Genomic DNA, 17620 nt, shown 5'->3' with positions numbered 1-17620 from the left:
CTCCCATACCTCCATAATCTCCCCCATGATCTTCCTATATGATCTCAAATACTTAATGTCATGTTTATGGTATTCTTTTGTATAACTCTATGTAATACTATAAATAGATGATGAGAAGTGATATTATACACTTAAATATATGGAAGAAATTGAATCTCTGCTCTCTTGCTTCCTACCTTCTTTTATATTTTCTTGTTTTATATTATTACTTTGAGCTAATTTTATAATAAAAACTACTCCCTCCGTTTCAGTTTATGTGAACCTATTTCCTTTTTGGTCCGTTCCAAAAAGAATGAACCCTTTCTAAATTTGGAATCAATTTAGCTTAAATTCTCAATTCTACCCTTAGTGAGAAGCTTTTATAACCACATAAACACTGTGGACCCCCTTTTGAGTTGTTTAGGACTACAAATTCCAAAAGTTTCATTTTTTCTTAAAATTTCGTGCTCAGTCAAACAGGTTCACATAAATTGGAACAGAGGGAGTATATTTTACAGGACTATTTTTCAGAAAAACAAAATGTCTTAAAATCAGTTAATTTTCTAGGAAAAGAGGTAGCTGATTGATAACAGAAACCAACCGTTTGGAGTTCTATGGCCAGTTCAGCTTTATCTCTTTCTGTGCATCAACCCAATTCCCAATTCTTCTCTCCATGTCTACGATGCTGCAAAATTTGGAAAAACAGTCCCTCTTCTTTCTCTTTCTCAGATGGCGATTATAAGCGTTCTGTCACTTGCTTTTCTTCCAAGAAAAAAATAGGTTTTATGGACCAAATTCTTGATTACATTGAAGGTTCGTTTTCGTTTTTATTTCCTTTACTTCCATACTTTTTAATTGAACATTAATTATTCTTTCACCTAGTAACTTGTATAAAATCATCAACTACTACTCCTCAATTATAAACTAGCTGCTTAATCGGCTTGTTAAATATTCAGTATCCGTTTGGTTCTATTTTGAAGATTCTTGCTTTCAACTAGCAGCTTGTACTTGATCAAATTTGGTAAATTTGATGCTGAAGCTACATTTTTTTCTAAAATTTTTCTGTGGGGGTGGGACTGACTTGGGGTAGGGAGAAGGTGAAGGGATAGATTTGGGGATCAACATTGCATAAGGTATAGCTGAACTACCGCTTAATTCTCTATTGAAATTGTTGTTCAGTCTATATTTGCAGTTAATTGAATGCTGCAAAGATACCTGAAAGTTGCATTCCTTGTGTATATCAGATGCGCGCAGAGAAAGGGCAGCCTATATGATGTCGGAAAATATTGCTTGAACGGGCATGGCAAGCCACTATGGCGCGACGTCGGGCGAGGCAGGCCACTATGGCGCGACGTCGGCCGTGGAAGGCCACTATGGCGCGACGTCGGCCGTGGCAGGCCACTATGGCGCGACGTCGGCCGTGGCAGGCCACTATGGCGCGACGTCGGCCGTGGCAGGCCTATGTCAATGGCATGAAGTCGAGAGTGGTAGGCCACTATGGCACGAGGTCGGGCGTGGCATGCCTATGTTCATGGCACGAGGTCGGCCGTGGCAGGCTGCTATGGCACGATGTCGGCCGTGGCAGGCCACTATGGCACAATGGTTAAGTAAGAGCCTAGGAGCTACGGTTGAATCCAAGAGATTCTTTCTCCCTTGATCTATAGTCATGTTGTTCCTGGAATGGAAGCTTGATTTATCGGGTTCAACCGTACCTAGTATTTTGGAGAAGTACAAATAAAATTCCAAATCCATAATTTTCGGAAGTGCAATGGATGCAATGGTAGGAACTTAAACTTTGAACCCTGAAGTTTAAATTTTGGATCTACCTCGGCTTAGAGGAGGGGTTAGCTGATTGATGTTGTAGTAGCAATTTATGTTAAGCCAGAGGTAGAAATTCAAGCTGAGTGCAGATGAAGGTCAAGCATATCAGCGGTGGATGCACTTAGGATATAAGCAGTGGGTGCACATGCATCCACTTTATATACAAAAACCCAAAGAAAGTTCTATAAAGATTAAAGGGGTGCAACCATTGCGTTTATATTCTGGATCTACCTCTAGCTGCGAGAAGCTCTATTCTTTCATGTATTGGGTTTTGCTACAAGACTGTAAATATCACTAGTATCATATACATTCATGATTTCAGTGCGAAAAAGGAGAGGAGTTAAAACCGGGGGAGTTTAAATGTTTATTACGCCAATCCTTCCCACTAAAATTATGTTATGATATGATGTAATCTAGTCCATCTCAAAAGTATGCTGATCAAACAAGATTTCCTTTATCATTGACATTCTCCTTCATGTATGCCGTTGATTTCAGGGGGTCCGAAGTTGAGGAAATGGTATGGGGCACCTGACCTCCTTCCAAAAGATGGATCGACTTCTGAAGAAAATGAGTCTACTGGTAGCTGAATTTAGTAGTAGTATTTTCCATGTGATTCCTTCTGTAAAATATCAAATGACCTATGTGTTCTTTTTTTCTTGTTTCCAACAACAGAAGAAGATGAAGTCAGGGATGCAGTTTTAGTTACCGATGGAGATAATGAGATTGGTCAGGTTTGTATATGGTAGTATCATATACCTTGCAATACAACTGCGTAAGTATCTTGTTTACAATATGCAATGTGCAAGCAGAGGCGGAGCGTTGAAGTTCATGGGTTCGAAATACCATTAAATTCACATACTATTTTAATTAGTGAGTTCGAAATTTAATATCTGTACATATTTAGTAAATCTTTTACACATATACAGGTTCGAGCAAAAAGCTATTGGGTTCGAAAATGTTGTGCGAGCTCTCCAAAATGCTGTCGCACCCATGTTGGATCCTCTAAAAATGCACTACTTTTGGAGGATCCAACACGGACATTTTCGGGGAGTCTGAGCAACATAGATTCAAAATTTAATATTTGTACATATTTAGTAAATTACTTACACATATTAGGAGGTCCGAGCGAAAAGCTACTGGGTTCGGCCGAACCCGTAGCTTATATGCTACCTCTGCCCCTCTGTGCAAGCAGTGGACATAATTCATCTTACCTCACCTAAGTCCACTGGAATGACTTTGCAATAGCTCAGTATTCTTTAACAATTCTCCCCCTCAATGATTCAGCATATTTCTCAATCTCTAATCAGTCTCATCTGATATCAACTTTACTTATACATGGTCTTGGACAGATGGTTATATTGGCTTTGATAATCAAAAGAACTCGGATCAAAGCTCTGGTAAAGGATAAGCGGGTTGCCATGGAAGCTTTTGGTACTTATGTTGAGGTTGGTGGCATCTTGATGCATTTTGTAGTATTATAGACTTGGTAAATACTTAATGTTCCTAAGCTGTTATGAAGCCAATAGCAGGTGATGCAAAAGACAGGTCATTGCTAAAGAAGGCTCTAAGGGGTGTTCGTGCTGTGATATGCCCAAATGTATGCTCGTTCTTATCATCTCCACTATCATATTTTGCTATGACGTATGATCCCCACCAAAAAAACTTTTACAGACACATAATGAGTAGCATTTAAATCTTGCATACAGATCTATGTGTCCACTCGCATATGCTTCTGGTGTTGGATTTATCTTGTAATTTTTGTTCCCTCTTATTCTTCTTAACTTATTTATCTACTTTCTTTCTGTATGCACAAATATTAGCTTAGAAGCTTTCTTATGTCTAAAGCTGCATTTGTAGGAAGGTTTTATATCAAATATAGAGAGTTGGAAAGGTTTACAACATGTGATCCTGTTATCACAGGTGATCTTCTCTCATATATGTCTAGGTAATGGCAAGTTCGCAGTGGTTTATGTTTTGATTTTATGGTACGATGACATTGCAGCTATCTGTTTATAGAGGTTCTAGTGGAGTTCAAGCAATTGTTACTGCCAATGCAAGGAAACTGGCAGAACAAGATGAATCACTGGTTATGGCTTCGGGAGTCCCTTACACCATTATTAGAGCGGGCTTATTAGTAAATGCACCGGGTGGAAATCAAGGTTTTAACTTTAAAGAGGTAATCGTTGTATGTGTAGCTTCTTTATTAGGTAGATGGTGTCAAATTCACCAGCAAATGAACTCTAAATTCTTCTTTTCTTTTTGCGCAAAGAAAATCAAAATTAATCACAAATCGAAGAGAATACCAGTTTTCATTGTTCATGTCAAGAAAATTCCATGCCCTTGCTACTCGGTACAATATTTGTCCACTTGAAGTTGTTTAATTCTACCTTTAGTTTATAATTTCCTTCAAACACGAAGTACTGTGCTCATGAAGAAGGATCTCTGGACCTGATAGACAGATGATGATCTGATAGCTAAAGTTTTGCTAGTGACTCCTGAATAGCGATAGTAGCCAGTTACCACCATTTATAGGAGATACTTCGCACTTGAGATGTCTTCAGTTCTGGTACTAGAGAAAATAAGAATAGACCATTGGAATTCCTTGAATGTAATGTATGACAGAATAGGTTGAGTATGTTTTCAGTGAATGGTCTCCTATATTTCCGAGTAATTTGGCTTGCTATTTTCATGCACTTAAAGTCATTCTCAAGGAGGGTGGTTTGTTAAATCAACTAGTGACGTTCTTCATTTTAGGGCTGTGCATCACAAGGAAAGCTGAGCAAGGAGGATGCTGCTTTCATCTGTGTAGAGGCCCTTGACACTGTGCCGCAGAAAGGACTGACATTTGAGGTTTGTTTGAGTCATGCTACTTGAGTGGCCTTTAATATTCTAAAACACTGTAGCTTCCCATTAAATAAATGTTTTAGGTAGGTCAGTGACTTATATCTCTACTCTTGACGGCTAGAGAGGGTTGTCCTCGTGGAGAGGATCCTCCACCTCCAATCATGGGGTTAGGGGTTAATTCGTGTCACCGAGGGGGTAGAGTAAAAATTCCATTGTTGGACACTGCGGAAGAAGAGTTAGTGGTATGACATTTACCATATTACGAAAAGAAAAAGGAACTCCTTATCCTTGAAAGCATGCACACTTAAAAATGTAGGAAAAGCATATAAACCTGAAAGCTACATAATTGTGCTGCTACAGGTCTTTGAGCTGGTATTAGCTGATGCTTAAGGGTGTCATATGGTCATTTTGGGCGGGTCAAAATGGGCGGATGACTGAGATGGGTTATGTCAAGGTGGGCTAACATTCAGTTATAACCTAACTCGCCCCACTCTTACCAAGCTTTAATTTTTGGGTGTTATTTTCTTATGAATTGTTTAATTACCAAATAAGACTTCTTATTTTTTTTTTCTTTTGTTATCATCATATATAACATATCAAATAAAAAAAACAATTATTATAAAGATATTTTAGCAAAGTTGCTCATGAATCAATTTGGGCTAAACAACCAAACTTTAGATGGGCTGGGTAAAGATGGATTGAGTTCAACAATGGGCGGATCAATGAGTGGCCCAACCTTGGGCGGATTGAATGAGTTTGAGCTTAAATTGTCACCTCTACCGATGCTAATGCTGTTCTGCTAACAGCAATCATCCAATGTTGATCAGTTCTATTGGAAAAAGTAGTCAATCCACTGCAAAGTCAATTGGATCACGTCTATTGGAAAAAGAGCTCACATTTTTAGTTTTTGCCTTAAATCTCACACTATGCTTTGATGCTCAGAGATGCGATCGCCATAATGGAATATTTTCCTGCTGTGCCATCTGATATATCTGACCTAATTTGTTGTCAATGCACTTCCTTTTTCCATTAGTCTTGCTGTTAAATACTAGCTAACATCTCAGTACGTCGAATATCAGGTGATCAATGGTGAGGACAAGGTCATGGATTGGAAAGAGTGCTTTGCAACCTTGATAGAGAAATCGGAGCTGTAGTTTGTTTGGATCCAAAATTGGTACATTCTTTTTTCTTAATTACAATCTACACATCATCATGTTTGAGAGAATTCATCATAATATAATGAAGTTGAAATTTTCAATTCACCTTCCCATGGTTTCTGATATGCACATTGATGATGTTCTGCGCGTAACCTATGCTAAAATGGGCATCAGAAGTCCCTTGACCAGTTCTAAAGAAGAACTACAGAAGCAGGAAAAGGTCGTGGCGAGGAGTAAATTCTTATCATCCCATGAACCGTAAATTCTATTATCACACAAAAGGTTAAGAACCAGATTTAACTACTACAACAACAACAACCCAGTGGATTCCCACAAGTGAGGTTTGGTAAGAGTAGAATGTACGCAGCCTTACCCTAACCCTGAAAGGGCAGAGAGACTGTTTCCGATAGACCCATAGCTAAAGAAAAGATGACAGATTTAACTGAAATACAAAATTAGAAACTTTACTACATAGATATACAAGGAGAAAACTACAAATCAAGTTCCATAGCAGATAGAAAAAGCTACAATGGAGCACTTAACCACAGAGTATTAGTTTCAAAATGTCACGGCCATTAGCCTAGAACTGATGCCACGATCAACGGGTTTTTCACCTACACAGAGAAACAATAGGGTCAGCTACAAGAATCTTCTGTATCAATTCCATTCTACTCAAACCGAGTTATAGAGAGAAAGCTGATTGCCTGAGAAACAATCAAGAGATAGAGCTGAACACCAACATGATCAGTCAACTGGACATAATTCTCTTCTGACCGCCTCTTCCATCTGATTGATTAGCATTTGTTGATTCACCTTCGGAGAAACCCTCCATAGATATAGTCACAGAACTGGAGAGATCAACAACTCTTCTAATATTGTTATTTAGCTCTCTAATTAGAGCCACGTTTCGAGTCAAGTTATCTGGGATTGTAGACTCATGGTTTTGGTTGATCTCGTTGATTAACAACCTGTTTTGATCCAAAATTCTTTTGCAATGTTTGAAGTACTTTGCGGTCTACTTGAATTCCATTCCCAATGCACGAGAATATATCATCGTCCATTTCAATTATCACTGAATAAAATCAGCAACAGCTCTCAAATGCTGCACATAGAAACATAAAGTTATCTTAGACCAAAAAGTTACTCCACCCATCACAATGTATGTGGCATTGTTTGATTCGACACAGAGTTTAAAAAAGAAAAGACGACTTTTGAAACTTATGGTATAAAACAAATCACAGATAGTTGTGTGGCTGTAAATCATTCCATTAAGGGTAAAGTAGGAATATTAATGTTAAATTTTTTAAAAATGAGGAAGTATGATATTCTTTTTTAGACAGACTAAAACCGGAAGTATGACCAGAAGTTGGGACAGACGAACTTCTAGTTTCCGGAACAGCAACATTTCTAGTTCAGGGTGATAAAATAAAGGGATCTTTACACAAATAGTTAGTTGAATTCACTGTTTACTTTTCCTAGCCGGTATACATAGATTAAACACGGTTATATACATATATTATACATCCCCAACTATTTTTGGTTTAAGTAGTTATGTGAGCGGCTATTTAGGTTAATTCTTCTAAATCAAAAGCTACCCAAGAACAGCTCTAAATAGTAAACGATTCACAATACTTTATTTGGAGTTAATTATGTGACCGCCTTGTCTAAAATGCTTAGTTGAAACACTAATTATCTTATTATATCTTACCCTCAGTGGTAATATACGGCTCACATTTCATAATGAGGTTGGCTAGTGAGAGTTGAAAGAATTTGAACATACAATTCAAAGGTTTAAAGCAATGAATGAAATAAACCTTTACATACCTCTTATACCCAATTCATATAGGACAAGACAAGGAATATATTTTTTCGTCAAAATAAGATGAACATGTAGGGGAAGGCCAGAAATCACTGAATCAGAAAATTCAACACAGATTCATACAATAAGAAAACGCGTGCATAACCCCCAGAAATATAACTGGAAAATATCCGACAAATGTTTGAGGAAGAGCGGGGAGAGGATTACCTTAAAATTGTAGCACATTCTTTACAGGCGAATTGACAAGAGTATGAAGAGCTGGATTACCCCAATCGTGTGTTCGCAGGCTGCGGTCTTCTCTCTCGGGTTCAAGTTTGAGTAAAAAATTCAAATCATTCCTATACACTATTGGAAACTTTATTAGCCTAAATGTTTATGTTTAGTAAATTACCTTATCTATACAAATTTTGTTTACAAAATATATACATTTCACCTTCAATTAAGGGATTTAGTTACACCCTTTTTCTTTTTTTTTTTTCTCTTCTCTTTCCATATTTTTCCTCCGCCTTAAAATATCTTGACTACTTTTTCTCTTCACTATTATAATTTTGGAAAGCTTAACTCTTTGTAGACTCGTTTCCATCAAGCAACATCGCAAAAAAATACCAACAAATTAAAGAAATAATCAAAGGAAGAAATAACAAGCCAGCAAAAAGATGTTCTTTTCCTTATTAGCTTTTTCTTATTTTCTTTTTTACAATGTCGCTGACCACTGTATTTATCAAAAGGAAGCTACCATAAAAATGCAATCCTTTAAAATCAAGCTGAGCATTTGAAAAGATAAGGGGAAGACAAAAAAAATCGACCATAGGTTTCAATCATACTTTTGGAGATGGCGTGGGGAGTGAGAGATGGAGCGCTGCGATCGGAAATCTATCGGAGATGGCGTCGAATCTGGATTCTCTCCAGAAGCTACTCGTGAAGAAAGCAGTGTACGTCGACGAAGAAACCTTTGCCAAAGCCTCTCTCACCTCCCAGTTATATACAACTACAATATAATACTACTTAAATACAATTTTTATATAAATTTTATACAATATGTCTTTTATATATTTTGTATCTAATTTATACATAGTAAAAACAAATTTCATACAACTGATTATATGTTATACACTTTATCTACAATTTTCATACATTATTTCTGCTCAGTTATATACAACTACAATATCATACAACTTAAATATAATTTTTATACAATGTTGTTCAACTTTCATACAATAGTTAAATAATAAAAGAAAAATATATAAACAACAGAATACAATGTTTCTACTATTTTTCTACAATTTTACTAAAATTTCTGCAGTATAATGTATGTCATGTCTTCTTCTTCTTCGAGTTTTAATCTGAAATTCAGTCAAAACCAAGTCTAATCTTCACCAAAATCCCTCAAAATTGAGATATAAACTCCAAACCATATTCCCAATTATTTGCAACAACACCCAATCCAAATAAATAATGATTTTTGAAAATCCAAATTCGAATTCAAAGCTTCAAAGCTTTTTAATGACTGTCAATGGTGGAATTGCTGCTCTCTTTTCCTTTGCTTTACACTGAAATTTGGGATTGAGAGATAGAGAGAGACGTAGAGAGAATTCTCAATTCTTTGCAACAACATCCAACCCAAACAAACAATCTTTTTGAAAATCCAAATTCGAATTCAAAGCTTCAAAGCATTTTAATGGTTGTCAATGGTGGAATTGCTGCTCTCTTGTGCAAGAAACGTGGGGAGGGTGTGGGTGGAGAGAGAAACGTGGGGGAGTGGAAGATATGTTAGACTGATTTTAGGACACTAATTATTATCATTAATTCTCTTAAAATGTACATAAATGGTAATTGGGTATATAAAATGTAATTATAGTAAAACTCGAGTAGGGAGGGTAATATAGTTTCATATATAAGAAAGTAAAATTCCATTCTAATAAGTGTAAATCCGAATTAGTTGCAATCAGTAAAAAAATATCGGTGAAAAATTAAAAACAATTGAATTTTTTACACAGTATACCACCATACAAAATAATACTAGTCCCCAAATGTATTTTTGACCGAGCAGTCAAATGTAATAAAAGCATGAAATTTGGTACAAGGAAAAAAATTCAAAGAAATTGTTTTAAGTGTTTGATTATATTAAAATATGAAAAATATTTTTTGAAAGAAAATTTTTCCACTAAGGTGTGTTTGGTAGGACGAAGGATATATTCTGGTAAGTTACTCTTAGGTATTTGGTGCTAGAAAATATAATATTCATCGAGAAAATATACTCCGAGGTTAATCACTATGTTAAGCACTCAATAGTTTGACTAAGAATTACTCCTGTTATTATTCTCATAAAAACAAAGAATAAGTTAAACAAATAGCAAAGACAATAAAAGAAAAAGAAAATTTGTTAAAAGTATAATTTTTCCACAACCACATCGTTCACAATACATGACCTTCAATAGCCTTGAACTTAGAAAACAAATAAACAAATTTGAACATCATAGCTTGCATTAGGCGCAATTATTAATAATTATCGTGACTATGGGTACGGTTTCCGTGGTATAGTCATGATACGTAATCCCCAATTTGAGTGTGTGTTTCACGTGACTCGACCATAACTTCAAACAATAATAAAAGTAAATATGTTGTAGATCGCGGATACGATTCACGTGACGTGATTCGCAATGTGTACAAAAGCAAACAAGTGAGGTACATCATGACTTGTTCAAACACATTCCATACATAAATAAAAGTGGTTAGAAAGGTAAAAACGCTCAATAGGTTTCAAACATATAAATTAGATAATTAAGCCAATTATTAATAGTTGAGCGACCGTGCTATAACCACGGAATTCGGGAGTGCCTCACACCTTCTCCCGGGCCCGGTCTTCTGTGTTCGGCGACCATAAATAAGAGTCAAATTTCCTCGATTTGGGATTTTAAAATAAACGGTGACTTGGGACACCATAAATTATTTCAAGTGGTGACTCTAATAAAATAAATAATCCTATTTCGAATAATATCACTTTAATTGAAAAAACTCCATATATATCCCCTCGAAAAAAAGGAGGCATGACAAATGATAGAGATCCAGTATTTCTCAGTACTTTTTGGAAGGAATTGTTCGTTCAGTTACAAAGATCAACAGCCTACCATTAAGATATTTTTGTTCAGATAGTCCCAATAAATGATCCTCATATTTATTAACCCGTTGCTGAGTGGTGGTATTACTGCCTCCATATGAGGTTTTGTTTGGTGAGAAACCAGCAATCCATCTTCCTTATCTGGCAGGTGAAGCTGCTAATGAGATGGTGGATAGAACTCTAGCTGCTCGAGAAGCTATCATTCAACAAACATAGATCTGACAGGAGTTTTGAAGTAGGTGATTGATTGGGTTGTAACTTGACCTTATAGGCAAGTATCTATAGCCACCAGACCATTCAACAAATTAGCAGCCACGTACTTTGTGCAGTTAACCTACACATTGTTACTCCCTAGTACTGATATGATGTCTTAATTCACCCTAGCTTCCATGTTTCTCAATGCAAAAGGTGTTTGGAGATTCCAGATATCATTAACCCATATTGTCCTATGCCTGAAGCTATACTGAACAGGAGATTGGTTAAACGACGCAACAAAACTGTTTGCCAGGTTCTTGTGAAATGGACTGCCATTGATGATTATCAGGCTATATACTTGTGATTTACAACAGAGATGAGGTCAAGGGTGTTCTTTAGCGATATATGGGTATTTTAGAGAAGAGCTGAATTGGCAAGCTGACGTGACAAGTTAGTTAGGAGTTACTTGGAGTTATTTAGTTATAACTGTAATCGTTTGGAGAATCATTTTGAGCTATTTTGTTCTATAAATCATACTAATTGGATTCATTCAGAAAATAACATCAAACTCTTCTCCTCATTTCTATTTCTTCTTAGCTAAAATCTCGGAGATTCCTGTTTAATTAGCTACCATTAATGTTCTTCGGGCTTAGGCTCATAGTTCAATTATACTCATTTCCAATCCTTATTTTTCATCAGTACTATATATAATGTAATAGTCCAAATACGCACAAAGTATCATCATTGTAAACAAAACGTTATGCTCTTATTTTCAATTTATTTCAGATCACTAGCATTAGAATGTATCTTAAAATTCCGTTACTGATTATGTAGTTGACAATTTCAAAGACTTTTTTGATTATGTAGTTGACAATTATTGTACGAGTCTTTTTGTCTTTCGTATTTCTCATATTTTCTTGTAACATTTACTTTTTCTTCCGCTTTTTATGTTGCATGAGAACACAAAAATGATTTAAATTGCAGTTTCTTCTCATAAAAACACTGAATGTCAAATTCCAAAATCTCTCCCAAAGTAATATTTCTCTTTTAGGTTTAACTTTTTCCAGGTGTAATGACTTGGAAAAGGGTAATACTATACAATTATATTGACAATTAATGCTGCTATTTTTACCAGTTGACAGTTAAGAAAACTGGTGGGATCTAGCTAATAACGTAAAATTAGATTAATGTTTTAATTTTTTTTCTTATCATCATTGATTAATTGTGGGTTTCAGTAACCATCTGCAACAAACTTGCCAGGTTGTCAAACATTGGACAGATATATTGCATTTGGTCCTCTTTGGACGATCATAAATAATCAATGGTACATATTTCTTGTTGGATCTTTGGTTATAACCAGAATAAAAATGTAAAGCATAGCTAATCATGTGACTTTTTAACTTTTAATTGCAAGTATATAATCGGTTCCATTTAATTAAGTTTGAATAAAAAGAGAAGGATTGCAGTAGGTTGATTATTAATTTAAAAATAATCAAACGATGATGAATTCTTTGAATATATTGAATGAGCTTCAATAAAGCGAAATAAATTATTCACATAATTGTTTCCGACTAGTTACAAATTGAGGTGTTGAAAATTGACGATCAATTTAGAAATAATCAAATTATGATAAATTTTTGTATGTTGAATGAGTTTGATAAATTAAATGAAATAGATTATACATATATAAATCTAAGAAGGACATAAAACTAAAAGTAAATTTGTAAAAGGCTACAAAAATAATTGACTTTGGAGGGAAGCCTTGGCGCAACTGGTAAAATTGTTTCCATATGACCAGGAGGTCATGACTTGTTCGAGCTGTGAAAACAGTCTCTTGTAGAAATGCAAGGTAAGACTATATACAATAGACCATTGTGGTCGAGTCCTTTCCGAGACCCCACGCATAGGGGGAGCTTAGTGCACGGGACTACCCCACAAAATTAATTGACTTTGTCCATAGTTGATTGATTGAGTCAAAAACTAAACAGTGTACATTATATTGCTACTGTAAATTAAAATGTGTTAACTTTTTTATAAAGGAAGAAGAAAAATATTAAAGATCTTAAATTTCAGGAAAAAGGGAATATGAGAGGGAAAACATGGTCCCAATAGTACAGGTAAACTGAAGAAATATTTGTCACCTTGTGTATCTGCATTTCATTTAATAAGATAATGATATTTTGGGGGGGGGGGGTACAACGTAACTCCAATTCCAATTTTTGCCTACCCCTCCTCCCCAGGTGGGTGTGGGGGGGGGGTGGGGAGTGTGGATGTTGAATTGACATACTATAAGTATATGCATATTGAAACTAGACCATTGCCAAATCCCAGAGACAAACAACAGAAACAGTATACAATATTATTCTAACTTATCGCATAGAAATTATGGGCAGAAAACCTTGTTGTTCTAAAGAAGGATTAAACAAAGGAGCATGGACTCCTATGGAGGATAAAATTTTAATAGATTACATCAAAGTTAATGGTGAAGGAAAATGGAGAAATCTTCCCAAAAGAGCTGGTGAGCTTTACTTTATCTATTTATTTATTTTAATTTTTGTTTTTTTGTTTTGTATATGGACATTATTACTATAGTAATATTTGTTTTGAGTTTTTGTATAAATAACAGGTCTTAAAAGATGTGGAAAGAGTTGCAGATTAAGGTGGCTAAACTATCTAAGGCCAGATATTAAGAGAGGAAATATATCTCCAGATGAAGAAGATCTCATTATCAGACTTCATAAACTTCTTGGAAACAGGTTATTCCTTTGCTCCTATATAGCTACAATATTTTCGATATTTTATACTCATTTACTCCGAAATCTCAGATCCGTCTCATCCAGAAACATATAAATAAAGGAATAAGGAATATACATAAACACATTATATTGCGTTTTTCATTGGGTGTGATATAATATATGAATTGGTGCAGATGGTCTCTGATAGCTGGAAGGCTACCGGGACGAACAGACAATGAAATCAAGAACTACTGGAACACCAACATCGGCAAAAAACTACAACAAGGAGTTTCTCTTGGACAGCCAAACTGCATAACATCTTCCATTAATCGTCAGCGCCCAGGTTCTAGTCATGTCAAATCATCCAAGTCCGGCCCAGTTACCCAACTAAACAAAAATAATCACGAACACACAGATCCTCAGGATTCACAGTATTTGCTAACAGACGTTGGACTTGGAGGATCATCGTCTTCTTCATCCCCGTGTTTGGTCGTCCGCACAAAGGCAATTAGGTGCACTCAAGTTTTTATTAGTCCTCCTCCTACTACTAGTTCAGTTGCTGAGCCACTAAATGTTGATCAATCTCACAATCAAAGGGCTAGTAATTCTCACTCAGTCTTCCCACCTTGCACCAGGATTAATACTCAACGCTTTCATGTTGACAACTCAATTCTTGATAATGATAACGATGACAAGGTAATGGCGGAAGATTTGGAAATAGAAAATGCAACTACTATTGTAGCATCCTCATCATCGTCAGTATCATCTTTGTCCGAGCAACAACAACCAATATCAGGATCAACACCTACTTTCTCTGAAGAACTGGAAAATTATAACTTTAATTTCATGTTTGGTTTTGATATGGACGATCCTTTTCTTTCTGAGCTTCTAAATGCACCTGATATATGTGAAAACTTGGAGAATACAACTACTGTTGGAGATAGTTGCAGCAAAAACGAAAAGGAAAGGAGCTATTTCCCTTCGAATTATAGTCAAACAACATTGTTCGCAGAAGAGACGCAACACAACGATTTGGAACTTTGGATTAATGGCTTCTCTTCTTGATTTAATTTATTGTTGATCTGGCATGCATGATCATGAGTCAACATGACTCTTAATTATGCACTCATAATATTGTTTTTAGTGCACGATTCAGAATTTAGAATCACCAAATTCTGTAATTTATTTATTGTTATTTCTTTTCATATTTATATATAAGATGACCTACTGCGTCTTCTCTAAATCCGCCACTAATTGCAGCTAGCGTTGAGGAGATGGTAATAACTAATTAAGCTAGCTAGCTAGCTACTTCCCTACTAAAAAAATAAGAATTAGCTACGGACAAAATTTCTAGTTAAACAGAAAAATTTGTTGCTAATCTTACTTAGCGACAAATTATCAAAAAATTTCCTTAGCACAAGTGATTTAGCGATAGATTAACGACGAAGTTCGTAGCTAATTCTAGTTTTTTTAGTTGTTAAATTTATAATTTTTTACGAGTCATGTATTGTAAATCAGTTGTATCATGCACGTAATGCTTTTAGTTGATTTGAATTAATGTGATTTATGGTAGTGGGGATTAGACAACCTTTCAAGATTATCTTTCTGATCGGGTCATTAAGACTAATAAATCAGATCTCATTCAAAATTTCTAAAACTAGTCTTAGATCAATTCTTGATTCCTCTTCCTTTAATGTCTCCGTTTCTGCATCTTTATAGTACTTTGTTTCTAGTTAAGGTTGGTTTTTCCTTAGTTTCTGAAAATGAGAAAGCCCTGTTAAACAAATTTGGCAACATGGGACCATATGGGATGCAATTGATGTTGTCTTCGTAATTAGTAACCATGAGGTTACTTTCATACATGAGTATATAATGTGATTTTTGGTTAAAGGATTGAAACGTACCTTACGTAGAACTTATACTTATAGGGTACGTAGACAGTTTTGCAGTACTACAGTTGATTAAAGACATCTAAGCGATCTAGACTATTATAATCCCAACTGTTCATCTTAATGTTTTTTCCTTTAGTTCGTAGTAAATCTTTTTTTTTTAAACTGTCTTGACTAAGGGCAGAGTTAGAAGTCCGGCCAGAGTCGGACCCAGGATTCGAAGGTCAGGGGTGCACTTTTGGATTCAACCAAAATCTGTTTTGTATATAGGTAGTGGCGGAGGCAGGATTTCTACTAAGGGAGTTTTAAAAAAAAAAAAAACTGTCTTGACTAGCGGCAGAGTTAGAAGCCCGGCCAGAGTCGGACTCGGGATTTGAAGGTCAAGGGTGTACTTTTGGATTCAACCAAAATCTGCTTTGTATATAGGCAGTGGCGGAGGTAGGATTTCTACTAAGGGAGTTTTAAAGAAAAAGTTAAAAAACGTTGTAGCTAGTGGGAATGGACCTAATGACCTTACAAAGGCTTTGGACTTGACCACTGAGCTATACTTTTGGATTGTACAAAGGGAATTCAAAACATAATATATAGAGGTAAAAAACAGATTTTGCCTTATATATATAGTGTAATTTTTCGGCAAAGGGGGTTTGGGTGAACCCCATTCCGCCCCCCTAAATCCGCTCCTATATATAGGGTGCCCACTATTAATGTGTTACTATTTTCTAAAGACATATACATATATACATGGAGTTTTTGCCGAACTTTAACGGTGTCTGTGACCCCTCTCTGTATAGCATAGGTCCACCTCTAAACCCAGGTATGTGTTCGGCCTAACCTAGTAATTTTTACTCAAAAGATATATTTGTATTGAAAATTTTATTAAATATGTAGTTAAATTTAAAACTCAATTATTAACATTTAAAGTTATAGTCAGAAATCATAAAGTTGAAATATTGCACTGCCTCTTGCGATGCCTGCTACTCTCGCCGGCACAAATACCGACAACTTTGTGTTGGGCACATGCCCATGTTGTCCAGCCAAAGGCCCAACGGCCTAATCATATTCTCTTTTGGTTTCCATTCCTATTCGGAATTGGATTCGGTGTTTATTTCTATGTTGAGTGGGTTTTGGCTTTAAGAGAAAGCACCACTCATGATCTATAAATAGGACAAGCTTGGATAATCATTCCATACTTATTGATACAAGTCTTTTAAAGACTTAAGCACATAAGAGTGGTTTTTGAGAGAGCTTTCGTCAAGAGAGAAAGAGAAGAAAAGTATTTGTTTTGCTGTAGATTTTTATTTCGACCAGCCAACTTCAAATCACATTTTTCGATTCGTTAACAGTTGGATCGGGCTGAAATTTTGACTGAGTATTCATAACATCTTGATCTTTGAGTTGAATGGTGGAGATCGGATTAGGAGTCTCGTAGCATCTGATTTCGAGCCTCGAACAGCAACTTTATTTTTGTGGATTCTCCTCTTTCTTCAATTGATTAGTTGTTGCTCTTGTTGCTATTGTTGCTCCGTGTTTGGCACTTGTTGTGTAGCCAATTTGGAGAACTTTTGTAACCCTCTTATTGTTATAGTGGAGCTTTTTGGATCTTTGTGATCTCGTGGTTTTACTTTCGATTTGAAGGGGTTTCCACGTTAAAATTTGGTGTTCTTTATCTTCGTTATTTTAGGGTTTGCCTCTTCCGCGACATAACGATGGTATCAGAGCCTTGGTTATTTATCTGGGTTATTACGGAATGGAGGTAAATATAATCAAGATGGTATATTTAAATGGGAAAAATTATAATGTTTGGAGAAGCAAGATGAAAGACTTGTTGTTCGTGAAGCAAATGCATCTACCCGTTTTATCAGCTCATAAACCCGAGAGTATATTCGATGAAGATTGGGATTTCGAGCACCAACAAGTATGTGGATATATACGACAATGGGTTGAAGATAATGTTCGCAACAATATTGTGAACGAGACACATGAGAGATCATTGTGGGAAAAGCTAGAGACTCTTTATGCTTCAAAAACTGGGAACAACAACTTGTTCCTGCTAAAGCAATTGA

The 17620-nt window shown here is 35.8% G+C and overlaps 2 protein-coding genes and 1 pseudogene across 5 annotated transcripts; 2 read left to right on the top strand and 1 right to left on the bottom strand.

Moving 5' to 3' along the window:
• Nucleotides 1-526: 526 nt before the first annotated feature.
• Nucleotides 527-5906, top strand: LOC109211275. Of its 3 annotated transcripts, XM_019374798.1 has the most exons (10): nucleotides 527-792; nucleotides 2296-2379; nucleotides 2473-2531; nucleotides 3150-3245; nucleotides 3320-3397; nucleotides 3507-3551; nucleotides 3658-3720; nucleotides 3803-3976; nucleotides 4555-4650; nucleotides 5724-5906. In XM_019374798.1, the coding sequence occupies exons 1-10, from the start codon at nucleotides 594-596 to the stop codon at nucleotides 5796-5798; spliced, it is 969 nt and encodes a 322-aa protein (XP_019230343.1). In that variant the 5' UTR covers nucleotides 527-593; the 3' UTR covers nucleotides 5799-5906. The 3 variants fall into 3 exon arrangements, with proteins under 3 accessions (XP_019230343.1, XP_019230345.1, XP_019230344.1); XM_019374799.1 differs by lacking the exon at nucleotides 3507-3551 and having other exon boundaries at nucleotides 529-792; XM_019374800.1 differs by lacking the exons at nucleotides 3320-3397; nucleotides 3507-3551.
• A 152-nt stretch (nucleotides 5907-6058) lies between these two features.
• On the bottom strand, nucleotides 6059-6970 carry LOC109211271 (annotated as a pseudogene).
• Nucleotides 6971-13275: 6305 nt separating this feature from the next.
• Nucleotides 13276-14905, top strand: LOC109211270 (myb-related protein Myb4-like). Of its 2 annotated transcripts, XM_019374791.1 has the most exons (4): nucleotides 13276-13451; nucleotides 13560-13689; nucleotides 13863-14180; nucleotides 14304-14905. In XM_019374791.1, the coding sequence occupies exons 1-4, from the start codon at nucleotides 13319-13321 to the stop codon at nucleotides 14731-14733; spliced, it is 1011 nt and encodes a 336-aa protein (XP_019230336.1). In that variant the 5' UTR covers nucleotides 13276-13318; the 3' UTR covers nucleotides 14734-14905. The 2 variants fall into 2 exon arrangements, with proteins under 2 accessions (XP_019230336.1, XP_019230335.1); XM_019374790.1 differs by having other exon boundaries at nucleotides 13863-14905.
• The last annotated feature ends 2715 nt before the right edge of the window (nucleotides 14906-17620 follow it).

This window comes from Nicotiana attenuata, unplaced genomic scaffold (genome assembly GCF_001879085.1).
Source record: "Nicotiana attenuata strain UT unplaced genomic scaffold, NIATTr2, whole genome shotgun sequence".
In the NCBI taxonomy this organism is placed as follows: domain Eukaryota; kingdom Viridiplantae; phylum Streptophyta; class Magnoliopsida; order Solanales; family Solanaceae; genus Nicotiana; species Nicotiana attenuata.
The sequence above is the reverse complement of the archived record's forward strand: the minus strand, read 5'-3'. Positions and strand labels throughout refer to the sequence as shown.